At 42.6% G+C, this 27,076-nt stretch overlaps 6 protein-coding genes across 10 annotated transcripts; 3 read left to right on the top strand and 3 right to left on the bottom strand.

Moving 5' to 3' along the window:
• The first annotated feature begins 620 nt into the window (after positions 1–620).
• LOC4346747 (putative glucose-6-phosphate 1-epimerase) lies at positions 621–4,246 on the top strand. Its single transcript, XM_015795965.3, has 10 exons — positions 621–731; positions 850–969; positions 1,880–1,993; positions 2,070–2,121; positions 2,530–2,667; positions 2,785–2,883; positions 2,969–3,066; positions 3,578–3,685; positions 3,772–3,853; positions 3,988–4,246. The coding sequence occupies exons 1-10, from the start codon at positions 649–651 to the stop codon at positions 4,051–4,053; spliced, it is 960 nt and encodes a 319-aa protein (XP_015651451.1). The 5' UTR covers positions 621–648; the 3' UTR covers positions 4,054–4,246.
• Positions 4,247–4,764: 518 nt separating this feature from the next.
• LOC4346746 (bifunctional protein FolD 1, mitochondrial) lies at positions 4,765–7,542 on the bottom strand. Of its 2 annotated transcripts, none has more exons than XM_015795885.2 (5): positions 7,207–7,542; positions 6,226–6,545; positions 5,683–5,919; positions 5,424–5,591; positions 4,765–5,091 (listed from the first exon to the last, which is right to left on the bottom strand). In XM_015795885.2, exons 1-5 carry the CDS (start codon positions 7,478–7,480, stop codon positions 4,903–4,905), a joined length of 1,188 nt encoding a protein of 395 aa, XP_015651371.1. In that variant the 5' UTR covers positions 7,481–7,542; the 3' UTR covers positions 4,765–4,902. The 2 variants fall into 2 exon arrangements, with proteins under 2 accessions (XP_015651371.1, XP_015651372.1); XM_015795886.3 differs by having other exon boundaries at positions 4,765–5,080.
• A 1,617-nt stretch (positions 7,543–9,159) lies between these two features.
• Positions 9,160–15,435, top strand: LOC4346745 (pentatricopeptide repeat-containing protein At4g02750). Of its 4 annotated transcripts, none has more exons than XM_066304195.1 (4): positions 9,160–10,833; positions 11,197–12,369; positions 12,459–12,847; positions 13,360–13,609. In XM_066304195.1, exons 1-2 carry the CDS (start codon positions 9,373–9,375, stop codon positions 12,001–12,003), a joined length of 2,268 nt encoding a protein of 755 aa, XP_066160292.1. In that variant the 5' UTR covers positions 9,160–9,372; the 3' UTR covers positions 12,004–12,369; positions 12,459–12,847; positions 13,360–13,609. The 4 variants fall into 4 exon arrangements, with proteins under 4 accessions (XP_066160292.1, XP_066160294.1, XP_066160293.1 ...); XM_066304197.1 differs by having other exon boundaries at positions 11,197–12,635; positions 12,735–12,847; XM_066304196.1 differs by lacking the exon at positions 13,360–13,609 and adding an exon at positions 15,298–15,435 and having other exon boundaries at positions 11,197–12,847.
• Positions 13,855–16,192, top strand: LOC4346744 (ras-related protein RABA1f). Its single transcript, XM_015795704.2, has 2 exons — positions 13,855–14,268; positions 15,298–16,192. Exons 1-2 carry the CDS (start codon positions 14,051–14,053, stop codon positions 15,728–15,730), a joined length of 651 nt encoding a protein of 216 aa, XP_015651190.1. The 5' UTR covers positions 13,855–14,050; the 3' UTR covers positions 15,731–16,192.
• LOC4346743 (uncharacterized) lies at positions 15,296–18,506 on the bottom strand. Its single transcript, XM_015755913.3, has 2 exons — positions 18,022–18,506; positions 15,296–17,938 (listed from the first exon to the last, which is right to left on the bottom strand). Exons 1-2 carry the CDS (start codon positions 18,190–18,192, stop codon positions 17,303–17,305), a joined length of 807 nt encoding a protein of 268 aa, XP_015611399.1. The 5' UTR covers positions 18,193–18,506; the 3' UTR covers positions 15,296–17,302.
• Positions 18,507–21,672: 3,166 nt separating this feature from the next.
• On the bottom strand, positions 21,673–25,235 carry LOC4346742 (eukaryotic translation initiation factor 5). Its single transcript, XM_015756429.3, has 2 exons — positions 25,102–25,235; positions 21,673–23,579 (listed from the first exon to the last, which is right to left on the bottom strand). The coding sequence occupies exon 2, from the start codon at positions 23,309–23,311 to the stop codon at positions 21,959–21,961; it is 1,353 nt and encodes a 450-aa protein (XP_015611915.1). The 5' UTR covers positions 23,312–23,579; positions 25,102–25,235; the 3' UTR covers positions 21,673–21,958.
• Positions 25,236–27,076: the final 1,841 nt, after the last annotated feature.

Here is a 27,076-nt window from a genome sequence, read left to right as displayed (position 1 = left end):
CCTAACTTCCCCCTCTTCCTCCTCCCCCAACCCCCCTTCCCCCCTAACCCCAACCTAAGATGCTAACCGATCGGTTTGCCACCATCATGCCGAAATCCCCATTATCTCATCGGAGCTAAAGCCAAAATCCCCACTATTCATCTTCCTTTGATCTGGTTTAGTTCCTAAAATTTTTTTTCTCAAAAATATCACATCGAATCTTTGGACACATGCATGGAGCATTAAATATAGATAAAAACAAAAACTAAATTGCACAGTTCGCATGGAAATCACAAGACGAATATTTTGAGCCTAATTAGTCCATGATTAACCATAAGTGCTACAGTAACCCACATGTGCTAATGACGGCTTAATTAAGCTCAAAAGATTCGTCTCGCGGTTTCCAAGCGAGTTATGAAATTATATTTTTCATTCTATCCAAAAACCATTTCCAACATCCAGTCAAATATGCGATGTAACACACAAAAATTTTCTTTTCGCGAATTAAATACACATTTCTTTTTTTTTTTCAAAAAAGAACATGAAGAAAAGGCACAATGATGACAACAGACAGTTTCCCACAGAAGATCCAAGACGCCTGCCACTCTAAACTAGGCAAAACACCTCCGAAGTCTCAGCTCAGCTTCTCCCCTCCTCAACCAAGCAGAAATGGCGGCTTCTTGCGCGCTCACCCTCCCCTCCGCCATCTCCGTCTCTGTCTCCGTCTCCTCCAATTCACCTCGACGGTTCAGGTACTAATCTCTGTGCCCCTGACCTGTACTGGTTCAAGTCGATCTCCTGTGCGTGCGAAGGATTGATCCCTGGTGGTGGTGTCTGTGTTTTTTGGGGGGCGTTCTTGGATGGATGCAGGCGCTCTAGGAGGGTGGTGGCCATGGCCAGCGTGGGGCAGAAGGTGTACGCGCCCGGCGTGGCGGTCTCCGAGGGCAATGGCGGGCTGCCAAAGATCGACCTCAAGTCCCCGCATGGGAGGTAATTCTAGGTTTGGTTGATTTGGGGTTTCTTTTTATTTTAAGGTGAAATATTTGGGGTGGATAACTTGTGTGAGATTCTTGGAGGGATTGTGGTAGTTTGGTTTGTGAGTAGGAATGTTAGATGTATGGTGCCAAAGGTGGAGGAACTTGGTTGTGTTTGTTTGCTTGTTTTTTTTTTTTTTTTTTGTAGAGATGGGATAAATATTTGTACTGCATTGAACTGGGTAATGCAGCATGAGTAGCAGAAGAACTGATTCGGAGAATAATTTACCATTCGGTTGCTTTTAGTTTCTGGATATTTCTCTGGCCAGTACTCAAAAACTGGAAAAGAAATGAATTTTTAGAATGGTGATTTTGTATGGTTTGGTCTTCTTATTTTCTACAACGTACTTGATTGTTGGACTGTGAAGATTACGGAAGTGGTTTCACAAGGCTGGAATGGAAGGTTCATTGTTCAGAATTTGGCGCTGTGAGATGGAACTGTGCACTACATAATATAATCATACAGTTGCTATGATACTGAAAAGCTTTGAGATATACTGAGAGAACAAAATGGTTTCAGTGAAAAATGAAGCAGGAGCATTTGCCACGTGTTTTCAAAAACACACAGATGTCACAATGATTTATTGTGCAACTTGCCATTCAAGTCCAATCTTTTCCATTGTGCTGTGTGATTAGTCAGCTAGTACAAAATAACACTACGAGCCATGAATTGCTAGAGTTGGATAATCTTGAAATAATATTGAATGGTCCAGATTTGTATAATTTGGGATCTTGGGTACCTCCTAACTTACCCTTCAAAGTTTCAAGTTACTATCGGTTTCTTTCAATTGACACAACAAAGGTGTGTTATCAGGTTTTGTACTTTTTTTCAATTTGTTAATTATGTGCTCATTTTATGCATGAAGTGAGGCTGAAATTTATCTATTTGGAGCCTGCGTAACATCTTGGAAAGTCCCCAGTGGAAAAGACCTCCTATTTGTCAGACCAGATGCGGTGTTCAACGGCCAGAAACCCATCAGGTTGGCGCTGAAGTTTAGGATAAATTATCTGAAGCTTAACAAATGTCATGCTAACCATCTTCTTTCCTGAAACCAGTGGTGGAATCCCACATTGCTTCCCCCAATTCGGTCCTGGTACCATGCAGCAGGTTTGTGAAACCCATTTTCTGTTGTAGCCATTTAGATAGGAAAGAAACTAATATATTTAAATTCTCATCAGAGCATATGACTAAACAGACTTTGATACAGTCAAGTGAATGATATCATATTTCAGATTGATGTCACATTTAATATATACATCAATCTGGAAAATGCATGTAGTAACATGTTAAGCAGGGAACCCAAGTTAGCCTGAAATGAACTACCTGCAGCCTGCCAACATTATACATTCCTTTACCTTCTGTGCAGTACGTGATACAACTAATCGTTCTTAAATAGTTTTACATGTACCATGGTGTTGACAAGTTAATGTTCATGTACATTCATCAGCAACTGCAGAAAACACGATTTATGCTGAACCCTTTTTTAAGTAAATCTAATTTCACTTTTTTTTACAGCATGGATTTGCAAGGAACATGAATTGGTCTATCACTGATTCAGAAGCTAATGAAGGAGATCCAGCTGTAACTTTGGAACTAAAAGATGACTCTTATAGCCGTTCAATGTGGGATTTTAGCTTCCAAGCTCTGTATAAGGTTAAACCCTGCTATCGTACTATGTGCCATTGTGCCTTGCTGCACTCTGCAAAACCAGAATCTTATCAGCACTATCCAAAAACTGCAATTCACCAATTCCAATTAATTATCTTGCAGGTTGCATTGCACTCTACAAGCCTGTCAACAACACTGAAAATAACAAATACAGACGATAAGCCTTTTTCATTTAACTCGGCACTCCACAGCTATTTCAGTGTAAGTAGCAGTTTCATGAAGGAAACAAAATCTTATTTGTTTATCAAGCACATCATTATTAATTCTCAAGTATTTGGTTGTACAGGCTTCAATTTCTGGTGTTTCAGTGAAAGGTCTCAAAGGTTGTAAGACCCTAAATAAGGATCCCGATCCCAAAAACCCTTTGGAGGGGAAAGAAGAGAGGTCAGTTTTGCATTTTGATCAGTCTTTTGTTATTTTTGTTTATATTTTGTTCTTCTATACTACAGTAACATTTGAAACTCCCATGGTCCCACATTTTTCCAATAATATATTTCTTTCCCTGAATTGTTCACTGCATTGGTGGAAAATAAGAGCTATATTCTGAATTTCTGATTCCTCCTAGGTGTGTTCATTCTTGGTTTTAACGGGTTGGGAAAAAAATAACATGACGTCATTTATTTGTTCCTAGATCACATATGTCCAATCTTGGAGGGTTATGAAAAAAATTTAATGAGCAACCCTAGTTCTTGCCTTGTCTTATCTTACTGGATTTGTCACTTTTCTAGACGGTGGGCACTGTTAGCAGCTTGGTGCTGTTGGCCATTGCATTGCTTGTCTTTTTATCCTACCCTGTGTTGAACTTGGGAACAAATGTGCACTCCTTTTAATTGTGTAATATGTTGAACACAACGTAAATATTAGATATACTTCTCAGCCACTTCATATGATACAGGGAAGAGGTGACTTTTCCAGGATTTGTCGATTGCATTTACCTTGGTGCACCGAGTGAGCTCACCCTGGACAATGGATTGGGTGACAAAATTGTGATATCAAATGCGAAGTATGCTAAATTGATTTGTTACAAGAGGAATCGTATAAACTCTGTAAAGATTGCATCATAAAATTGTGGTTAATTTTTAAATACAGTTGGTCAGATGCAGTGCTGTGGAATCCTCACTTGCAGATGGAGGCTTGTTACAAAGATTTTGTCTGTGTTGAAAATGCAAAGGTATGACAACTAATACAACAAATGCACATGAAGTTTCGCTAACAATTATAGACACCACAAATGAAAATTTAAGAAAAACATGTTGATAATTAGTATGTAGTTTTCTCTAATGATATGATCAATTGCTGATGCAGATTGAAACATTACAACTGGGGCCGAACCAATCTTGGGTGGCAGAGCAGAAAATTGAACTGATATGAATTATGAAGCTAAACTGGGCAAAACAATAGAGTACAACAATTATGTTGCAAAAATGAACTTCTCTTTTTCTTTACATCATGAAATGCAAATGTCATAGCCCCTAATGTATCATCTAGTAGGTGGCATAAGTCATATTTTTGAAATTGTTTTATGTAATAAATAAGTAAATAAATAAATTCAGTTCTCCCATTATTTCATCCTCTCCTTTTTATTAATGAGCGGCCTGCTAAGTTTTAAGTTTCAAGCTCTGTTTTTCGCATATCTTGCAGTATGCAATTGGAGGCTTTGAGCTTCAGATCATCTTTTTTTTTTCCATAAGATGACTGTTGAAGTGCACTGGAATTAGCATTTTGTTCATGTTTTGTCGTAGGGAAGTGTTGCAATCAGCTTATTCTTCTCTGTTCCAGTTTTCCTGGATGTCCATCTTTAAGTCCGTGAAATCTTTTATAAGTTCATTACAAACACTCTTGCATGCAGTGTGGTTTTAAAGTGAATCACAGCTCATAAGATCCTTAGGTTCATAGATTCAGCCAGTGCAAAATTGTTTTCTGCACTCTCATAATCATATATCAAGACTCCAAATGAAAATTAATAATGATATCCAGCCCATTTGGAAATAAAACTAGTTGTGTTTCTGTTAATTTCCTTTCTGAATGCTGGTTCATATTCTTCATACGATTCATTACCAGGAGATACTTACTGCAAGCATGGACATGCTAATCATACAATATTTATTCAGCAAAATGTATGTTACACTTACATCCCAGCTCTCAAACAGCCAAAAGTGAGAGCAACGAGCGATAAAAAGGGGAAAAAAAAGTAATTTACAAAGGCAAAGTGAAGCAAGATTACAATTCAGGGGATTCAGTAGCTAAGCCGTAAGCTAGTTTCGCTGAGTCAAGTGTATTCGCAAGAAGCATCGCAATGGTCACCGGTCCCACACCACCAGGAACTGGAGTTATAGCAGAGGCCAACTTCACAGCTTCTTCGAAGCAGACATCTCCAGTTAATCGATAGCCGTAATCACTGGTTGGATCCTATGAAAGAGTATCATGAGTACTAAATGGGCAGAAATAAGTAGTGTAAAAAAAAAGGGGAAAGTGCATTGATGCACAAATCCAGAACTGCACTCATGAAAAAAGTTCAGTAGGAGGCATGGTTAGCTGTCTATATCAATTCACATTCAGGACATATCATAGGTAGAGACAAATTCATACATAGAATACCAACTAAACCGGAAGGGTTCAACAAGATGCTATTAAAAATGGATGTGCTAAATAATAACACCAATAATGCAGTAAGCCAGTAATGTTGTAAATCAAGCATTTCTGTTCTCGGCCCGAACTACTATAAACAACATTTCCTTTACCTCAATTGGGTTTGTTCCAACATCGATCACAACTGCACCTTTCTTCAACCAGCTTCCTCTTACAAGATTGGCCACTCCAGCAGCTGAGATCACAATATCAGATTGACGGGTAATCTCTTCTGGATTTGTTGTGAAAGCATGGATAATACTAACAGTGGCATGGTGTCTCTGGGAGAAAAAAAATCAAAAATACTATTAGTTTGTCACAATACTGGCCTTGTAATAATGAAGAATAATCAAGGTAATAGCTTGGCTTTACCTGTAAAAGTAAAGAAGTGGGCAACCCAACAACTTTGCTTCTCCCAATCACAGTGACATGTTTCCCCATGAGTTCAATCCCAGACTGGAGCAATAACTCAAGGCAAGCCTTTGCAGCACAGGGCACAAATAAAGGCTTCCGGCTTCTGAGGGCAAGATTACCAACATTCAATGGATGGAAACCATCAACATCCTTCTCTAGGCTAATAGCGCTCAGAATCCTTTCTTCATCCATATGCTGATTTAGCCAAAAACTAGCATGTTAAATAGCTAGCTTGATGTTCATTATGTCAATATTGAAAATGAAAAAGGCAAAGCTTGGATGTAAAGTAAACTGAATCTTAACAAAACATACTAAAATGAAAACAAAATAAAGGATAGCTGAAGTTGGCTGTCTATTACAATGACAACAAAAGTAGTTTGCATTAGTCATCGAACAAAACAATCATCTAATTGGTGCAAATGAAAGGTTTTCATAATATAAATCTACAAACTTAATCCAACTTCCTGCAGCTGCAACACTAGAACACTAGACAGTAATTACCTGTGGTAGAGGTAGTTGCACAAGAATGCCATGAACAGATGGATCTTCATTGAATCTTGACACAGAATCCACCACTACGTCTTCCGTACAGTTCCCAGGCAACTCCGCCAACAAGGACTTTATTCCAACCTCCTCACAGCCCTTAATTTTGTATCGCACGTATGACTCAGAGTCCCTTCTATCGCCGACCAATACAACAGCTAGGCCAGGCACATGCCCCACTGCATTTTTCATTTGACGAACTTCTTCAGCGATCTGAAACCTTATGTCTTCCGCGACAGACTTGCCATCAATAATGGTCGCAGTGGAGTCATAATCAACTACAACAAAGACAAAAGCACAAGTACAGAACATCAAATCATTAACATAAGAAGCTAAACGACAATAACATAAGGCTCCCTGTATGACCAATCAATAGTGAAGAACTGAAGCTTCACAGTCTTTTCATGGAAATGGAAGCGTCCACAAGCATGAAGGGTATCAACCTAGAAATTTCCCTACAACCTTTGCACCAACTAAACCAAAGATTATTGCAGCCGCCAAATAAAACTACTCTATACTCTACAGCATGGTTTCAGGCTTTCAGCTTGGCACAAGTAAATCTATAATTTTTTTCCCCACTGCACCTTTCCATTTTTCAGCCTTACACTAGCATTCATTCCATTTGAATTAACATTCTGTTCTACCAATAGCTCCATTCTCGGATGTCATCATTCATTAGCAACAACAGCAAGTCTTTCGACACTAAACTGCTACAGGATCTGGAGGTGGGTTCAGCACCACTAAGCTGCTAATCTCCAAGTGGGTTCTGCACCAATCAAGCGAGAACCACTGAATTTAAGTATCCGCAGCACGCTCTCAAAACCCATGTACTAAACCCCAAAACCATCCGAATACTTCGAATGGCATCTCCCGGCGAAACCACTGGTCGACGAAGCGCACGCCTAGCAAAAGCTTCACATCAGCAAGCCCGCCGGTTACCTCCGGCGCCGCTCGGGGGAGACGGCCGCGCCGCGGCGCGCGGGGGCGAGTCCCAGGTGTCGGGGATGTCCGGCCCGAGAAGGCGGCTGCTGCTGCTCCTCCTCCTCCGCCTCCTCCGGGTCCTCCCCTTCTCCTCCTCCGCCGCCGGAGCAGCAGCCTCGTGGAGCCCCGCGCGGGCCGCGCGAGGGAGGAGGAACGCCAGCGGGCCCGCAGCGGGGCGCCGGCGAGTGGCCGCGAGCAGGGCCACGGCGGCGGCGGCGGCGGCGCCGCCCATCTCCGTCGAAGCGGCGGCGAGCGCAACGTGTGTGAACTCGGAAGCGATGTGGATGTGTGGATGGAGGATTTGGGCCTTTTGGGCCCTCGACAAAAAGAGATATTTTTGTCATGATTGTTTTCCCTTTTCTTTTCTTTTTGAAACTTTTTTTGTCACATTTTTGGGCCACAGGTTTGAGTTTTTGATGCATTTTTTCTGAAAAAAAAAAGATCTAAAGTAGCAGGAAGATACTGTGCTTGTGGAAGATGCTGTTTCTGATGTCATTGTCGGGGTATATTCTGATGAAATCTTTGCCTGATACTTCACAACAATCCATCGAAATCGTTGTCGATGTATTTATTTTGAATGAAAAATCCTTGCTAAGAAAATAGAGAACACTGGATTGAATTGTAAATTTAAAATTATGTTTTCTTAAAAGGTTTTGAAATTAAATTAACTCGAAAACCACCATATACTTTATGCTCGGACCAAAAGAAAAACCAAGGGGTAATATGTTTGGTGAATGTCCACCATGTCAACCATGAGTCATCTTTTGCGTTTCAACTTACTAGTCACAATCAAAATTCAAAATTTTACAGTTAGTTGATTTTAATGTTTCTTTATTTTAATTTAATTTCTAAAACACAAATATAAAAAGTTTTATGCACATTTTTTTCCCGCCAATAAGCATAACGGCTTATGGGCAAAACGATGGAACTGAAGTCATGTACAACACTAATGTGACCAGTTGAGGTATTTTGTTGTAAATCATGATTCATTGATTTGAAGTAATTTATTTTAGCACTTTATTTTGATGTTGTTTTCTGTATGGAAAATGAGATAATTCAACATCTTTTTATGGATTGTCATTATGCAAAGTTTATATGGAGAGCAGTTCAGTTATCTTTTATACCTTCCTATTAGCATATCTCATATTTTTTATGGGCGGCTGTTGGGGTGAACAATAAAAAGAGTAAACTTATATTAGTGGGAGCTTATGCAATATGTTGGGCTTTGTGGTTGAGTAGGAATGATATGGTTTCTGACAAATCATCATCTATTTTATATATGCAGATAATTTTCAGGGCAACATATTTGCTCTGGTTTTGGGCACAACTACAAAGGTGTGATGAACTCGAAGAGTTCTTAAAAGTTGCACGTCGTAAGCTTGAGACAACGGTTATGCAACTTTTGCCAATTATAGATGGAGATTCACAAATAGACTTCAATAATGTGTTCTCCTTATCTTATATTGGTTAATTTTTATATTTGTGTGGTGTTTTTTTTTCTTATTTGAACTAAACTCATTTTAGAGTGTTAGATTGTAACAATAAACTGTAACTCTCCTGAGCAGAGGCCAGGACGTTATATTCCATTATTAAAAAAAAATAGATCTCACCCTCTTTAGAATTTATTATAACCCCGTCACGATTGGATAGAAATTAAGTAATCCGGCTAGGGCTGAGAATACTCGTTAGTACAAACAGATCTCAAAGATGGTCTGAATTTTAGTGAGTACTCTACATGATACATTCAAAGTCGCTCGTAAGAATAAGGTGCGCGCGTGTTACGAGAGTTTCTTTTTCTCGCCTGTCTTTGGAAAAAAAAAGTTCACCCGTATATATTCTTTCCGACCTGGGCCCTGCAAAATTCCTTCGAAGCCCACACAACAAAATACGACAACAGTCGGGCCACTCCGCGAGTTGGGCCTAGCAGCCCAACCTCTTCTCCGCCCCACTGCCGGTCGCCGCCTCTCGCCGTCTCGCGTCGCGCGAGCTCTGCCTCTGCTCCGGCCTCCACGCCCCATCGCCGCCGCCGCCGCCGCCAGCCTCGTTTTGCGCCACCGCCATCAAGAATCGGTGACACAGATGCTGTTTCCTACGGAGTTTGAACTTTGAAGGCGCCAGCCAACCATGCTCCCTTCCCGCCACCTCCGTTCCGCGGCGCGGCAGCGGAGCCACCGGCCGCCGCCGGCCGCCGGGGACGCCTCCTCCTCTTCCTCCTCGGGGAGGCTCGAACCGGAGGTGATCCGGAGCAACAAGGCCATCACGGCGCACATGCGCGCCGGCCGCGTCGCCGACGCCGAGCGCCTCTTCGCCGCGATGCCCCGGCGCTCCACCTCCACCTACAACGCCATGCTCGCCGGGTACTCCGCCAACGGCCGCCTCCCGCTGGCGGCGTCCCTCTTCCGCGCCATCCCGCGGCCGGACAACTACTCCTACAACACCCTCCTCCACGCGCTGGCGGTCTCCTCGTCCCTCGCCGACGCGCGCGGCCTGTTCGACGAAATGCCCGTGAGGGATTCGGTCACCTACAACGTCATGATCTCGTCCCATGCCAACCACGGACTTGTGTCGCTCGCGCGGCACTACTTTGATCTTGCCCCCGAGAAGGACGCCGTCTCATGGAATGGGATGCTTGCGGCGTATGTCAGGAATGGACGGGTTGAGGAAGCGAGGGGTTTGTTTAATTCGAGGACAGAGTGGGATGTGATCTCTTGGAACGCACTGATGTCGGGGTATGTGCAGTGGGGTAAGATGTCAGAGGCAAGGGAGCTATTTGATAGGATGCCTGGGAGGGATGTCGTATCCTGGAATATTATGGTCTCGGGTTATGCAAGAAGAGGGGATATGGTGGAGGCAAGAAGGTTGTTTGATGCAGCTCCAGTGAGGGATGTATTCACATGGACAGCAGTCGTGTCTGGGTATGCACAAAATGGAATGTTGGAGGAGGCCAGGAGGGTGTTTGATGCCATGCCAGAGAGGAATGCGGTGTCTTGGAATGCAATGGTGGCAGCCTACATTCAGCGGAGGATGATGGATGAAGCAAAGGAACTGTTCAATATGATGCCCTGCAGGAATGTGGCATCATGGAACACAATGTTGACAGGGTATGCTCAGGCAGGGATGTTGGAGGAGGCAAAGGCAGTTTTTGACACGATGCCACAAAAAGATGCAGTCTCCTGGGCTGCAATGCTGGCTGCATATTCTCAGGGTGGTTGCAGTGAGGAAACCCTGCAGTTGTTCATTGAAATGGGGAGGTGTGGTGAATGGGTGAATAGATCAGCATTCGCTTGTGTGTTGAGCACATGTGCTGACATTGCTGCACTTGAATGTGGAATGCAGCTTCATGGGAGATTGATTAGGGCTGGTTATGGGGTGGGATGTTTTGTTGGGAATGCACTCCTAGCTATGTACTTTAAATGTGGGAACATGGAGGATGCTCGGAATGCATTCGAGGAAATGGAAGAGAGGGATGTAGTTTCATGGAATACTATGATTGCTGGTTACGCACGACATGGTTTTGGAAAGGAAGCACTTGAAATTTTTGACATGATGAGGACAACATCCACCAAGCCAGATGATATTACTCTGGTAAGAATTTGTTTCTTGGAACATACCACATACAATTAGTGCTAGCACACCAATTTGCCGATAACTAAATTCAGTTTATCTCCTATAAATGGTTGATTAAATCTGTAGAAAGTTCACCCACTTTCGATAAAATATTTATTATAAATGCTAACAGTGAGAACTGTCCCAGTTTAGTAAAAAGCAATAGTAAAAAGAACTCCCTGGTTTTTTAAAGGTAATGGAGATTTCATTAAGCAAATGAAAGCATCTAGCTTCTGCACAAAAGTGTACTCAGCCAGCCTGTTTTCTTTTTTAGTAGTAATAAACAAGAAGATTTGTTCCCTTATTCTATACTCATGGTTTTGGGGTAACTTTAACTTTCAGGTCGGAGTGCTTGCAGCATGTAGTCATTCTGGCTTAGTTGAGAAAGGCATTTCATACTTCTACTCAATGCACCACGATTTTGGTGTGACGGCAAAACCTGAGCACTATACGTGTATGATAGACCTCCTTGGGCGCGCTGGACGATTGGCTGAAGCACATGATCTTATGAAGGACATGCCATTTGAGCCAGATTCTACCATGTGGGGTGCATTGCTCGGTGCAAGTCGGATCCACCGCAATCCTGAACTTGGCAGGAGTGCAGCTGAGAAAATATTTGAGTTGGAGCCTGAAAATGCTGGCATGTATGTCTTGCTTTCAAATATATATGCATCTTCTGGGAAATGGCGAGATGCGAGGAAAATGAGAGTTATGATGGAAGAGCGGGGTGTGAAGAAGGTGCCTGGATTCAGTTGGATTGAAGTACAGAATAAAGTCCACACTTTCTCAGCTGGTGATTGTGTGCATCCTGAGAAAGAAAAGATATATGCTTTCTTAGAAGACCTTGACATGAGAATGAAGAAAGCTGGCTATGTATCAGCTACAGATATGGTTTTGCATGATGTGGAGGAGGAAGAGAAGGAGCACATGCTCAAGTACCACAGCGAAAAGCTTGCTGTTGCTTATGGAATTTTAAATATTCCTCCTGGGAGGCCTATCCGAGTTATAAAAAACCTCAGGGTATGTGGAGACTGTCACAATGCTTTCAAGTATATCTCCGCAATTGAGGGCAGGCTGATCCTATTGCGTGATTCTAACCGATTTCACCACTTTAGAGGAGGGTCTTGTTCCTGTGGGGATTACTGGTGATGGCTAATTAGATTTCTTGTGCAATGAATCCCTGAAGAATCTGTAGTTGACAACGCAACAAAGATGGTGCAATGCAGGCTACAAACAAAATATTATAGGCATCTTGATGACTCACTCGGTCCACAGGCCTTCTACTAGGCCACCATTTCAAAAAGATTACATGAGTTGGTGATTGTTTCCATGCTGAGTGAAGAGGTGATACCTAGACAAAAGCATAATATACAAGATCATAATTCCAGTGTCAAGTGATAGACTGATGGTAACTCAGGTGAACAGTCTCAAAGGACAAGTTTGCTGAGGCAGGTTTAGATTGGAAGAAGTTTGGACAACAAGGTGTTAATCCTCCCCTGTTAGTGACATCTTAAGGTACCAATTCAACTGAGATATACTGAAAATCAAGGGGTCATAGTTGTTTTTAGGCCATCAACAAATTATCTTTGTTTCTATGTGACCAGGTATGCTATTAAAATCAAGGATGGTGTAAATATTCAGTGCAAGTATTCTCTGTTGAACTCAAATATTGGTGTTACAATGGATATTTGTTATTCCATTTCTGCGAAAATAAGCATGCCAGAGAAATGGAGCGCCTGACGGTCTTACACGAGCAGTTGGGGTTCACATAAAGATTCATTGTCAGTGCAGCTAAACTTTGCATGATATATCAGATGCGGCTATGAAATCGTGAGAAGAGATAATCTGTGGTATCTGATCAGGTTGCTATCATGGTGCAGCAGGCAAGTAGCACAGTGGCTGATTATGTGTTGCCAAGCTGAAGATTCTGTTCAGTGAAGTCTAACAGTGGAGCTGTGGACGCATCTTCATATCTGTGGCTCCCTCTGGTGTTGTAAGTTGTACATTTCCTTACAATACTTCATCAAACTAGTTGCTTAATTCATATACTTTGCCTGAAAGTTAACATGGAAAGCCTAAGGAGGATATGTGTTGGGTCATGGCAGCCTGATAAAACAAAACAATTTCAACCAATGGTTTTGAATCGTGATTTATACGGTTCCAGGGCAGTGTGCCCAAAAGGCGGTTAGTAACATCACAACAGCCCTCAATTTTTCATTCCACAGCCACCACGATTTTATATACACATGAGCTTATCATTTGACCACCAAAAAACATGATAGCGCCATGACAGCCCCTGATTTGAAAAACACTGGTTGCAAGTTTCAACATCTTGTTTAGAAAGCTGTGTGCCAAACATGCTTCTTAGTTCTCAGCCACACCGCAAGCAGAAACGTGCACGCACGCACGCACGCACTGGTAACAGAGTGTCATCATCTTGTCCCAAAAATCACTACGTATGCGTTTCTGAACTTTGACTGATCAAGGTTCATTCACTTTGGGCAGAGCCTGGATTGAGCTGATGCTGAAAGTATCTGGCAGAACATTCCCAGCCTGAACCGGAACTGAAGAAAAGGATCAGAGGAACATGGCCTGCCGGAATCCGGCACCGATCGCCACCCATGTGAAGGAGAAGAAGGCTGGCCGCATCGCCGGGTGGACGCATGTCGCCGCAGCCCGCATGTGTTGGGTGCAGGGATTTAGCTTTGCGAAGATTTCAAAGTAAAAACCGCTCCTCACCGGTTTTCCAAAATCTGATAAAAAACCCGGTAAAAACCAATGACTTTGGGTTGACGCCCGTGCGAAAACCGTCTAATACCAATCGGTTTTCATAAACCAAGACCTAGCGGTTTCACGAAAGTCGATCGGTTCTCGCTAAATTCCATCGGTTGGGTGCATAAAAAAAAAACAGAAGGGCGAAACAGCCATCAGCAGGGAAACCTGATTAACTGACAGCTCCACCCCGTTTTGCTATTCCAGGGGGGCCCTCTGCAACAACACAAGGTTTGCCTCCACCTCTCTTGCATTTCCTATTCTCTCAAATACTAGGACGCGCACCCCGCGCGCCATTCCGCTTCCCCCTCCCCTCCTCTCGCTCTCGCTTGCGGCCGCGCGCGCGGGCCCCCGGTGGTGCGAGCAGTCGTCGTCGTCGTCGTCATCGTCTTCGTCCGGGGCCAGGTGGTCGGGGGGCGAGGCGATGGCGTACAGGGCGGAGGACGACTACGACTACCTGTTCAAGGTGGTGCTCATCGGCGACTCCGGGGTCGGCAAATCCAACCTCCTCTCCCGCTTCACCCGCAACGAGTTCAGCCTCGAGTCCAAGTCCACCATCGGCGTCGAGTTCGCCACCAGGAGCATCCGCGTCGACGACAAGGTCGTCAAGGCCCAGATCTGGGACACCGCCGGCCAGGAGAGGTGAGGTCCCTTCTCTCTCTCTCTTTTCTTGCTCGCGTTCTCTTGTTGTGCCGCACGCCCTCTGTTCTGATCGGTTCATCATCCAGCATTGCTTGGTTCGGCACTGCGGCCAATTAGGTTGATCACGCTTCGTTTCTTCAGGAAATTCAATGTTTTTCTGTAGGATTCAGTCTGCGCGATTTGTGCGTATAGTTTAGGAAATGCGCAGGTTGTTTCTGGTGCGCTCTCTTCTGTGTGGTTCAGGATTAGTAGGCACAGCATATTGGTTTAAGATTGATATTTCTTTGTTTTTTTTTTTTGCCCCATGCATTGGATATGTGGATAGTTTACATCACGTCGTGTACAGTCAGCAAAACTATAGCCTTTCTTAATTATGCTCTCTCTCATGCGTCATTATTTTTGTTTTTCATGTAAAATCCTTTATTTACCTATCTTTGAATGTGAGCCAGTGGGGCATGCTATCTTCCTGTGAAGGAAACGTTGCTCTATGACTTATGTTCTGAGAGAGATTCTAGTTTATTTTCTAGCATCGCTATCGTGCAGTTTTATTCTACACCTGCATTGGTGATGTCCTGTTGTTGCCATGTACTATTTGGCATTTGATAATTCGTATGGACATTTACATGATTTCAATCCAACTGTCTCCTCACATTATTTAGAAAATTGTTCTGCTGCAACATCTGTTTGTCTTATGGCTCTAAATAAAACCTTTTCTGGCAGTTGACCATCCATCCTTCAAATAGTAAATACCATGAGTGGTCGTCCAATAACTATAGAATCACTAGGAATATTCTTTTTTTATTTACAGCTCTATGCTGATGTTTACAGTATTACTCTTGTGCCATTTACAATCAAATTGCTGTCCCTAGTGTCTCAAAGAACTTCATGCATTTGATATGGAGTATTAGGCATATCCTTTGGGATCAATTTCTTTGGAATCTGCTCCATGTATTTGATGACATTTCAGTCATGTTGATAGTTTCAGTGCTCGGTATGGACTTTGAAGTTCCTTCTGTACTCTCTCAACAGGTATCGGGCGATTACAAGTGCATACTATCGAGGGGCAGTTGGCGCACTTGTCGTGTACGACGTGACACGCCATGTCACCTTTGAGAATGTAGAGAGGTGGTTGAAGGAGCTCCGGGATCACACAGATGCAAACATCGTCATCATGCTTGTTGGCAACAAGGCTGATCTGCGTCACCTTAGGGCCGTATCGGTTGAGGACGCCAAGGGCTTCGCCGAGAGGGAAAGCACCTTCTTCATGGAAACGTCCGCGTTGGAGTCCATGAATGTAGAAAGTGCCTTCACTGAGGTGCTAACTCAGATCTATCGCGTGGTCAGCAAGAAGGCCCTCGACATCGGCGATGACCCTGCTGCTCCACCAAGAGGACAGACCATCAATGTTGGTGGCAAAGATGATGTTTCTGCTGTGAAAAAGTCTGGATGCTGTTCATCCTAAATCCATTATGTCCATGAGAAGGAACCATATGCTCACCTGATTATATCATGAGTAATTAAAAGGATAACTTTCTTTTGCTGCCTAACCTGGTTGCCTGTGAGATTTTAGTGTTACATCAAGAAGGTTGGGGCTGTTAAACCCAGGTTGGGAAAAAGCTAACTTTGAAGTGTCAGTGGTTTTATGGTTTGCATTTGTGGTTTCTTCATTGGTGTACTATTGTTCCATGTAAATTGACAGGATTTGAGATCCTCCCCACCTTTCACTGCATAACATATCCCAGTAAAATGTTGTTGTAATTGGATATCAGACTGTAGCTGATTGGCAGCAAGAGTTCTAATTAGAAGGGCTATTATATTCTGTAACTCCTACTCACAAATGTACAAAAGTTTGCATCCTTGAACTTCTTACCAGCCTGTATATTACGGTACTGAAAGATTGTTTAAGATAATTTCTTCTATTTCAGTAGATGTGCGTAAAGGCGTAAACTATAGCATTTATCATTTTCTGCATATCTCTGTTTTGCAATATTACTACAGATTGTGACTGACCTACAAGATGTTTCCTTTCATTTTATCAGTATTAATAGAGTGAAATGATCAGCTTTGAATGTCTGTTGTGTAGGAGTACTACATTCTGGCAGATATGAACAGGTTGCACTGGTTAAATGACCTTTCGAGAGGGCAGAAGAAGAGGGTATCAAGGTCTAGTTGCAGTGGTTAAATGACCTTTCATGAGCAGTGGTTGCAAGGTAGCCTTAATACAATTCAAAGGACAGCAACATTGGTTAAAGCAAGTTCAATTTAGTGGAATATGGTTGGTCCGGTGATTGCCCATGTTCTGTAGTTACATTGCCAAGTGTAAGGTAGGATGCAATGCAATGGTTATGGCATGACAAACCTAACTGCATTGCTTTAGCAAAAATGATGAATTCCTGATGGCCATGCCTGGCGCCATGATCCTGTTAAAGAAGTAACCTATCTCCATTTTGTGAATACCGTTGCATTTTTTTTGACCGATTTAAGCAGCACTGATCTGACATCATGTTATCAGCCAATTTCTGAAGCCATACATTTTTCTGTAGCAAAATTTGCATTTTTTAGAAGCACAGATCTTGAGTTCTTTGACATTAAGGACTTGTTCACATTGTTACCACTTTCAACCATAGTAAATTTTGGTATTATCAAATTTTAGTACTGCTACCTTGCCAATGCTAACAAACCAAACAAATCCTTGCCAATGCTACCTTACCAAACTTTGGTAATTATAAAAGTTCCCACTCTTAAAAATTCTATCAAATTTTGATAAGCATTCAAACTAAACACAATCAACGATACCAAAATTTGGTAGCAGTAATGCCAAAATGTGCTACCAAATTTTAAGCAAAGCCAGTGAGAATTCGGTGCTTCCGAAGAAAATGCAATTTAATTCTTCCATGGTCATTCAGCTCCACGCAATTCTCAGCTACAACGAAAATCACCAAACAAAAAAGAAAAATCTCCACACGATTTTCAGCTAAAACGAAAATCACAAAAAAAAAATTGTAAGATGAGTCATGGAAACTATTTCTCACTATCAGCAAAGAAATGTAGCCGTGGAGAACGCCACCGTGTTGCCATTGCCTGCTCTGCCTCCCCTTGCCACGGCTGATCTCGCGGCGGCCACCGGCGCCGTCGCCGGCGACGCGTCCGTGCTCCTCGCCGTGAACCGGTGGTGGTGCAGCGGCATGGAGTTGGCGTCGAGGCGGTGGAGCGCGGCGACGGTGAGCACGGAGCAGGCGAGCATCGGGACGGGGCCGAACACCCACATGAGCAGCGCCGTGGCGAGGTAGAGCGCGCGGAGCCCCGCCGCCCAGAAGTTGCCGCCGCGGACCACGGCGCGCTGCGCGTCGCCCACCGGCGGCGCCGCGTCGCCGGCGAGCGCGCTCATGAGGAAGCTCGCGTGCACGAAGTACCGCGCCGACTGGATGAAGCAGGTGAAGGAGGCGAGGAAGCAGGCGAGGAGCGCGACGCACTTCACCGTCGCCGTCGCGTGGCTGCCGTCGCCGTAGCCGAGGACGACGACGCCCGCGGCGCCCGGCGCCGGCGAGCTGCTCACCCACGCGCCGATCAGCGAGCCCAGCGCGATGCACAGCGACGCCAGCGTCGTCGCCGCCGAGATGTTGTCCGAGATCACGCCCAGCGCCAGCGCCGACTCCTCCGGCGCCGCCGCCTGCAAGAAACCACTAGAATCTTTCGTCACCATTGATCAGTTCTTGAACAAACAAATTGAATTGATCGAACAAGATGATGAACCTGCAGCATGCGCTCCACCCAGGCGAGCTTGTTGTGATTCTCGTAGCCGATCACGGTGGTGTGCGGGTGGCGGAGAATCCGGTGGAGGAGCATGAGGTGGTAGCCGACCATGATCGCCAGCCCGCATGGGACGAGCACCAAATCCATGGAGCTCTTGTCAACAAGCATCATGAACTGACTACCTCAATTTCTGTCTCTCAATTTCTCAACCTATATATCAATTAACCTCTACCTAGCTAGCTTAGCTCTATAGCTAATTTTTAGTTGCTGAATCTTGCTGTTCTTCTCTTCTACTCTTATCTTGATTCGATCTTGCTCCCTTTCTCTGGCATGATTGCAACACGATGGACAGAATGTGTACAAACTGTACTTGCCATTGCTTAGATTGTTAGGTCAATTAATTTGTGTTAACTTGGTAATGGGCACTCTCGTTTTCATTCTGTCCGTGATACTTGATAGTAGTTGCTTGTGGGTCTCAGCAGAAAAAAACTATTGTTGTGGCTTTGGATGCAAGAGAAAATGACAAGATGAAAATTTCATCCTATGCAATGTTTGCACCATCTCAAAAGGAGGAGGAAAAAAACAAAAACTGTACTTTGCAGTTAGGAGAGAGTGGCTTTTGCTTGCACTTAAAAGCAACATGGGATTACAAGAAAGAATAATTTCTTAATGGACTTCCTCAAGCTAAGCCAGCTGCATGAATCCAAATTTGGTACTTTTTTTCGTATTTTATTTTTTTTCTCGTGCATGTGCTGCAATACTTTGGCTCTAAAATTAGGGGGAAATCTCACAAAGGGGGGTATTTGTGCATGGATAAAAAGTTTGGGGCTGTTCAGATTGATGCCATTTTCAACCATACCATTTTTTTTGTAAAGTTGCCAAAAAAATGCTTACGTTTTGTTTGTTACTAAATCCTGCCAAAATTGGTAATGCCAAAATTTGGTAAGATTTATTTTGGTAACAATCTAAACAAGTCCTTTATACCTTGCAGTTGTGCATGGTTTGGGCTGTCCGGCCCACTACTGAGCTGCATGCCTCATGATCAATCGCACCTGTATCCCAAGGCCCAATGCGGTCAATTAAACAAGAGGTTTTTCCTACATTACAGCGATTTTGCTATATATTTATCGATAAATTTTCTTCCTAAAATTTGACAAATGTAAATATACGATCATAGTGTAATTACATTATAACTTGTATGTAACTTTCACATAATTTTAAACCGTTATATTTGCTTTAAATCTTATATATGCAAGCGAGAAAGAAAAAAATCACAGCGTGCGCACATATGATAGGATTTGGTCCTCCACTTTACGAAAATAATATGTTAATGAGGTATTTTTAAAAGTTATATACGAGTTATATGCAAGTTACAATATAATTACAATTTTTTTAGGGAAATTTGTCGACAAATGTACGAGCAATCCCACATTACAATATTTGGGTTTAGTTTTTCTAATATGCAAGGACTTAGGACAGTTGAAGTTATTAAGCAAATTAATTTAATATAGTTTACCTTTCAAACTCTACAAGCAAACATTTTTTTCCGATTGCACGGATGATGCACAGATGCACACCTATGATGTTGCCCTCTTACTCTCGCAAGAAGGGGCCAGTGGCAAATCTATGACGGCTTGATTTAATTGGATTTTTGTTCCTTTATTGCTTCCCTGAGCCTTTTAAAAAATTACTATTTGAATGGAAATGTCTGTTATTATGAAGGACAATTACGTTCTTATCCATGTTACGTTCATTCACCAAGAGGGTCTCTTCAAGATTTTTGCTCATATCCATGATCCATCCACAGATTTTGAGCTTGTTTCTAAAAAGGGACATCGAGAGGAAATGGATTAAAATTTGGAAGTACATATACTGATATTTTATACCCACATATTGGTACAAATATACTCGAGAATGTTTGGAAAGGAACGAGAAAATCGTGAATTCAGAAAAGATTTCTGTTGTATTCTACTAGCTTCAGTTGAAGTTCGGAGACATTGGATGTAGTACAATTTGTGAAATACCATTAAAGATCCCGGTTGGTCAGGAGACATAATAATGGCCCAGTGACAAGAACAGCCGGATCATAACAAGAACTAAGCTTCTCCAGTACTGACATGTGACTGACTCGCTTTGCATATCTGTCGCCTCCGTTATTATCTCTAGCGGTATACTCGATTCATTTCAGGAACTTTGTGTGGGAAGCAGAAGGTGTGTTATCACTTACCTGGTATATATGTGTAAAATTAAGATTGGTTGTATTTCAGGGGGGGTATTTAGTTGTTCCACATTCTTTAAGTTGGTCATCACCATGCAATGAAATATAAGGAAAGTATATTACCTCTGTTGATCAAAATGATTGAGGCTAATTGAACCTCTCAAATTTCTATATACATATATTCTTGCATCCTATATCTATAATTTTGTACGGCACTAATGCAGTTTACCTTTTAGGCGTCCACATGTTCAGCTGTATATAGAAACTAGTAGAAAGCTTCTTGTCCTGTAAAAGCAGTCTCTGGATGTTGCAGAGTGTGTATGTTCACTTATGGAGTTCAGGAGAATTGTATGTTCCAGTTATTCCCCTTCTTGTAGATCCCGGATTACTGGCTACCTCGATGAATAGAAAGGCAAGAATGTTTACTAGTAACAATTTACCAGGTGGGAAGTCCATGACAGATATGTTGGGAACTTGCAAGTCTGGACCGGAAAATGTTGGCGTGAGCACCTTGTTGAGATGTCGGAAGCACTGGTAAACTGAAAGATTTTTCAGGAGTTTCCATGCAAGGCACAACATGAGAACACCACAACCTGGAATTCCAGGTTTCTGCATTGTTCAGGCACTGCCGTTTATCCTAGCATATGTCATCAGATTACCACTGGTTTGTTCTGACGCACCTCAACCACGGCAACAAACTGAAGGATATGGACGCAGTCTGCAACTTACACAGTAGAGTTCTCACTAACAGATGTAAATCGGACTGTTCAGACAAGCGGTCACACTGTTCATCGTACAGCAACAAAAACATGGTAACAAGGGATATTATTGAGATTAATTTTGCGCAGTCCTTAATCCTTAAGGCATAGTGGCACTTATAACTGCACCTGATCTGAATCGTTTACCTAGTATAGCCTACTACGGTGCTCCTCCCCTTAAAAAATAAGTTTATTTTTCATCTATTCCACACATACTACTTTCACAAACTTTAATATAATGATTACTAAAAGATAAGATTTATTTTAAACAAATAAGATGAAACAAAATGAACATGGGAGGGTACCAGATACCCTTGCTACTTGGAAATATATTGGCACAACGTTACTACCTATCCTTGTGTACAAATAGCGGTACATTTCGATCAGTGTGACGCTCAGTATCACTATTGAGATCATAATACATACTGATCAGTGTGTGAATTTCAGTTTAAGTATGTAGATTAGTACACGTCGAACACAGCGTGACGCTCAGTATCAGCAGAAAGATTAGTAGCTGGACAAACACATGTAATTAGACCAGAAGCTTATTAAGACCTTTCCATACTGAAGCAACAAAACCATCAAAACACCAGCACATCCTGCATCCAGCCGCTAAGAACACAGCGCAAGATATATTAACACAGATAATATCAAGCAAGTAACAGATGCAGCCAGTAATCTCACAAGAGCCAACATGAGACTCCGATATTAACCATTGACACGTGAAACACATTAAGGTTTGATAAATAAAAAGATCTCCAGCTGGAGTGTGACACCACATAGTCTCTGAGGACTGTCTGGGACTCTGGGTTTATTTATTGACCAACATTACAGATAAGAAAGCGCACAGCACAAACAAACTCGAAGCACTCATGACGCGAACTGGAAATACTCATGACGAACGAAATACTGAAAAGACGATAAGGCGAAGTAGGCGATGATTGGGAGGAGATTCGGCGCATCACTCTTCCTCAGATTCAGAATCCGCGCTCTGGAGCCACTCCACGAACGGCTTGGCATTCTTCACCACCTGGGACTCCTTGCCACCAGCAACAGATTCATTATACCACTGAGTTATCACTTCTTCATCCAGGACGTCCCCATCATACAGGGCCTTGAGAACAATCGGCACCTCCTTCACAGCTTCGGGGCTTGACTTGGCGCCGAAGGCCACCAGCGCTTGCAGCAGGACCATCTGGGAGGCTTCATCAGGCACAGCAGCAGCGAGGAATTTCTTCTTCTTCACAACCTCCTTGGCGAATCCTTTGCCGAGGCCGCCAAAGAGTGCATCAAAAAGAGCATTCATAGCATCCTGGGGTGGCAGCGCTGAGGAAGTCATCAGACCCTTGAGCTGAACAGCATTGGCACCCTTGCTCAAGTTATCCTTCATCTCCTTGACCAGATCATCATAAGGACTGCTTTTAGCCTCTTCAACCACATGTTTTGTACTTCCGTTGGAGGCACCCTCCTTGTGTGAGGCCTCATGCTTCTTCTTCTTCTCAGGTTCTTCAGTGGACAGCATTACCATCTCAGCAGTTGCAGCGCTCAGTTGTTCCTGCATGCGCTGTTTTGCAGCCTCCAACGAAGTGTCAGTCTGCCACTGGACATCATCATCATCATCCTCATCTGCAGCCACATTGTCACCATCATGGCTGCGAGTTGGTGAATTTGAATGATCCTCATCAGAGCCAGCAGCAGCCTTCTTCTTCCCAGCACCACTTTTAGAGGAGGTACTTTCCTTGGATGCACCTTTCTTCTTTGCTTCCTTCTTTAGCTTCTTCATCTCCTCATCAGCAGCCTCACCTTCCTTTAGACGCTCCTTCTCAGCTCTCCTCATTGCCTTCTTGTCTTTCCCAGCACCCTTCTTCTGTTCAGGTGGATTCTTCAGGATAAAAGTTGTGAGCTTGTCCCTCATGTCAACATCTGACACAAAACCACAGGCAGCACACTTCAGTGTAATCATCTGGGTCTTGGAGATTAGGACCTCAGTCTCAGGGTTGCCACATCCATAGCATTGGACATACTTCTTGATGAAGTTCTCAAGGAGACCAGCCAGCTTAGCAGTATCATGTGCCCCATTAACCAAGGAAATACCAGTCTTCTCATCAAATTTAGACTGTGCACCAAGCTCACATCCAAAGTACTTTGTTGTGTAGGAAGCAGGCCTGGCTAGGGCTTTTGCTATATCCACCATGTTCACAATGTTAGTCTTGATGCCATTGCCACGGCCTTCTATTTTGGTGATCATCCTGGGCATCTTATACCTGTAGAAGGCATCATCACGGTTTGAAGCACCAATGTTTTGCAGAGCCATCTTGGATTAATTTTCTTTCGCTGAGATAATATCAGAAGCACCAAGAGCCAAAAGGAACAGTAGTCTTGTATCCTTGAAATGAATCAGCAGAAACCAGTGCGCAGCAGGGCCTTCCAAGCGAGAGCTTGTGCCTTTTTCTCGTTGTCCGAGAATATTCTCCAAGCAATCCAACTGATCCCAAGTAAAGCAAGTCTTGTTCAGACATAAAAGAAGCTTCAACTTTTAGACCCTCCACTTTGTCAGATTGCAGCGAAACTGATGTTGCCTCCTGCATCACACGTCAACATCAGATTCTTCATTCAGACAGACACCATAGAAATGGAGTACTTATGTAGGAAATAATTCAAATGCAAGTAAAATATACAATATACAACATATCTGATGCATATATGATACCAAAGTTCAAACAAATACTATAAATCACTTAATCACATAAATATTCACTCCATCGACAAAGTAAACAATCTATCTATTTTTATTTTACTTGCATGATCCTGTATAAAATATTGGGATAGTGAACATTACGATGCCAGCAAAAGTTGAAAACCACAAAGCATACTGAAAGCTCTAATATATCAGACACACTGAACAAACAGTCCGTACCATTATACAACTGAAGCACGTATTACACATTTGTCGCATTCAGCATATACTGGATTAATGTGACATCTAGCTCAACTGCTTACTACTGTAATATCAAACCTTTCACCACTGAGAAACTCTATGGACCTAACAAATAGCATAACCGTATCCATCAAAAGTGTAACCATAGCTAAATAGACAAGGAGACTATCACTCAGGAAAAATAGAAAACAGAAGCTCGTAAGTGCGACATAACTATGAGTAAAGAAGTAACCATGCATAAGCAAATAAAACTGGGATTTTGCTGGCCAACATCAAAAGTGCACACTTGGCATAGTAAACAATGCCATAAATAAACTCAGCCTAGCAGATTGATGACATCATGGAATAAATGAATACAAAAGGAAGGATAGCAAATAAGGAACACGATAGCAATTGGCAAAAACAATTTCAGATGGCAAACCATTGCAGTAGTAACTGGGAAATGGTTGTATTAGCACGATGAAACGCAATGTACCAGTACAACTACTACAAGATTCATTTACACAATGATAGATCACTCTCTAAATACTGGACTGGCTAATTCAGCATACTATGAAATATAGGAGACACAAGTCTTTTGCAGAGTTCTACATTCGATGAACAGTCATAAGTTTCATAACAATCACAACAATAATTAATGATAGTAAAATCTAACCAATAGATGGTAACCAATGCAATCGCAACATGTTTAACACATCCTAGCAGCATGAAGTACAACAGTATTAACTGAAAAAACTACACGAGGCACAACAATCCAAGTTGGATGAACTGCAACAGCCTGAGCCTGAGTATATGAATCATCCACCCAACATCACATGACCGAGCTGACACACAGATAATAGACGCAAAATACACACACAAGCATTTGTGTTCCCCCAAACTCCCATTACTAGCAAATTAAAAATCAGTACTATCAAATGACTTTCCAAGCCTTAGAATCGTTCGATCCGACGAGATTTGACCATGAGAATTCCTAAAAGCAAGGGCGGATCCAACTTGGGACATGGGGGAACGAACAAACAAACTGCTATACAGGTTAAGGCTCTGAAATTAAGAGAAGAGCTTCTTCCAGATCTAGGGTTAACGAACGCAAGCAAATTCCAGACAAAAGTTAAGTCCCGGTGGGAGGGGGAGAGATGGATCAGGAGGAGGATGTGGGTGCTCACCAGGATCCCCTACCCTGCTCTGCTCGCCGGATGGAGATCGGCGCGCCCCTCCCCTGCTCAGCCGCGGCTCGTCTTGGGCGCAAGGAGCGGAGGAGACGACGAGATGGGGAAGATTTCTCTCTTTCTTTCACGCCGAGGGAATGTAGGAAGGGGAAGACACTCGACTGCTCCACTTTTTATCTTTCGACGGATTTTCTTCCTAGGGTTTCACATCATCCAGCCGTAGGATCAAAACGAACGAATGGACGGGATTTAATGGGCCATCCACAAGACATAAAATTCACTGGGCCAACACCAGGTCCACTTTTGCTCCCTTAACTAGTGGGTCCGATTCGTATCCATGAACCACATTACCACATATCTCGACCCCGAACTATTGAAATCGGTGTAATTTGATTTCCTCGGTAGTTTTGGTGAGTGTTTTGGCTAGCATGGAGATTGCATGGTGGTGTTGACTTGTTTTTTTTGTCCCACGTGGCGTTGATGTGGTGTTTAGGTGGTATTAGAATTAAAAAAATATATATGGGATCCATTTTTCATTCACACAAAGAAAAATTGTAGGACCCACTGATTATGTGGGGTCCACATGTTATCCCCTCTTCTTCCTCTTCTTCCTCTTCTCTCTCTTTCTCTTTCTCTTCGTATACTTATTGATAGGCTATTATTTCATTTTCAATTGCAGGAGACAGGGATTTGCTCTACTAATTGAGTTCATATGATATTTCAGGAACTACGGTATTACAAGGATCTTATTCTTATGGTGGACAAATGCTATATGATGAATATTGTCGATGTTTTAGATCATAACTACGGTATTTACATGGTATAGGATCGTTGGTACCGGAGTACGTGCGATATAGAGGTAAAATAGACAGGGACAAGGATTTTTATACATATTCGGGGCCCTTAACTGGCAGTTAAAAGCCCTACTCCTACTGGTCGAAGCCGGTGTTGCTCTTATTCATTAGAATCACACAGGTACAATATTTGGGATAACCTATCTAGTCGTCGTCGACTTGACGACATGGAACACTAACACGTAGTCAACGACGGGGTAGTCTTCCTCCTTGAATACGTACTCGGCGAAATCAGAGATAACGCTAGATCCCTCGTCGGCCTCTGTAGGCGCCTGATTGGGTATGTCTAGGCTAATCTCTCATGTCGATATCTGGCAACACGTATTGGTGTCTATTCTGACTGAGCGTGTTGGTCTGTGCTGGCTTATCTCCCTCCCCCTCCTCCTAGGGGGTCTTGTATAAATGTTTCCTTGTCCAAGTAGAATTAGAAAGACAAATATAGATATGATCCGAATAGTACTTATAGTTTTCATGTAGAACTCTACTTGTCCTTCTCTATCTGGAACTCCTTCTATATACGAGATATGATTCCGTATAAGACTTGTATATTGTAGGCCCCGCCAAACTTAGTCGACTATTATTGGGTATGTGTTATCCATAACCCTGACAAATATGGCTTACTAAATTCGGACGTAAGGCTTGTAAAGAAAAAAAAAACTTATTCGCTAGTGTAACTAAATTCAAAAATATGTACTACTAATATGAACATTTCCGGGGGCAGGGAGGGGGGGGGGGGACTCAGCTACACAAATATGATGCAACATGTAGGCCAAACTCGTTGCATTGGATTGCAAGGCAATAATGTATGTATTATTATGCAAAAAATATTAAAAGAATAATCAGAAAATAGTTTAAAAACTTTCTACCAATGCATGGAGGACTACAAGAATTCAGAAACCTACTTCAAACACCACTAGGATTTCAGGTAATACATGCAATTACTTGAATATAAAAAAGATAAAAGAATACAGTACTAACGTATTTTATATCATTTTCTCTTGTAGAATTTTATGATTTTGACAACAAGTAGATTTTCCCTAGAAGCAACAACTCAACATATGCAATCAGCAGAACTCAACATTTTCCCTAGATGATCAATTATTATTCCACTGGAAAAA

Source organism: Oryza sativa, chromosome 9 (genome assembly GCF_034140825.1).
Source record: "Oryza sativa Japonica Group chromosome 9, ASM3414082v1".
Classification (NCBI taxonomy): Eukaryota; Viridiplantae; Streptophyta; class Magnoliopsida; order Poales; family Poaceae; genus Oryza; species Oryza sativa.
This window is presented reverse-complemented; position numbering and strand designations above follow the sequence as displayed.

Excerpts from the sequence above, each read along its gene's own strand:
- LOC4346747 (XM_015795965.3), top strand. The coding sequence starts at position 649 with ATGGCGGCTTCTTGCGCGCTCACCCTCCCCTCCGCCATCTCCGTCTCT. Across the intron at positions 732-849 it reads AATTCACCTCGACGGTTCAG|GCGCTCTAGGAGGGTGGTGG; the intron begins GTACTAATCTCT and ends GGATGGATGCAG. Across the intron at positions 3,686-3,771 it reads ATTGTGATATCAAATGCGAA|TTGGTCAGATGCAGTGCTGT; the intron begins GTATGCTAAATT and ends TTTTAAATACAG.
- LOC4346746 (XM_015795885.2), bottom strand. The coding sequence starts at position 7,480 with ATGGGCGGCGCCGCCGCCGCCGCCGCCGTGGCCCTGCTCGCGGCCACT. Across the intron at positions 5,920-6,225 it reads TGCAACTACCTCTACCACAG|CATATGGATGAAGAAAGGAT; the intron begins GTAATTACTGTC and ends TGGCTAAATCAG. Across the intron at positions 5,092-5,423 it reads TTGGAACAAACCCAATTGAG|GATCCAACCAGTGATTACGG; the intron begins GTAAAGGAAATG and ends ACTCTTTCATAG.
- LOC4346745 (XM_066304196.1), top strand. The coding sequence starts at position 9,373 with ATGCTCCCTTCCCGCCACCTCCGTTCCGCGGCGCGGCAGCGGAGCCAC. Across the intron at positions 10,834-11,196 it reads AGCCAGATGATATTACTCTG|GTCGGAGTGCTTGCAGCATG; the intron begins GTAAGAATTTGT and ends TTTAACTTTCAG.
- LOC4346744 (XM_015795704.2), top strand. The coding sequence starts at position 14,051 with ATGGCGTACAGGGCGGAGGACGACTACGACTACCTGTTCAAGGTGGTG. Across the intron at positions 14,269-15,297 it reads GACACCGCCGGCCAGGAGAG|GTATCGGGCGATTACAAGTG; the intron begins GTGAGGTCCCTT and ends CTCTCTCAACAG.
- LOC4346743 (XM_015755913.3), bottom strand. The coding sequence starts at position 18,192 with ATGATGCTTGTTGACAAGAGCTCCATGGATTTGGTGCTCGTCCCATGC. Across the intron at positions 17,939-18,021 it reads GGGTGGAGCGCATGCTGCAG|GCGGCGGCGCCGGAGGAGTC; the intron begins GTTCATCATCTT and ends GGTTTCTTGCAG.
- LOC4346742 (XM_015756429.3), bottom strand. The coding sequence starts at position 23,311 with ATGGCTCTGCAAAACATTGGTGCTTCAAACCGTGATGATGCCTTCTAC.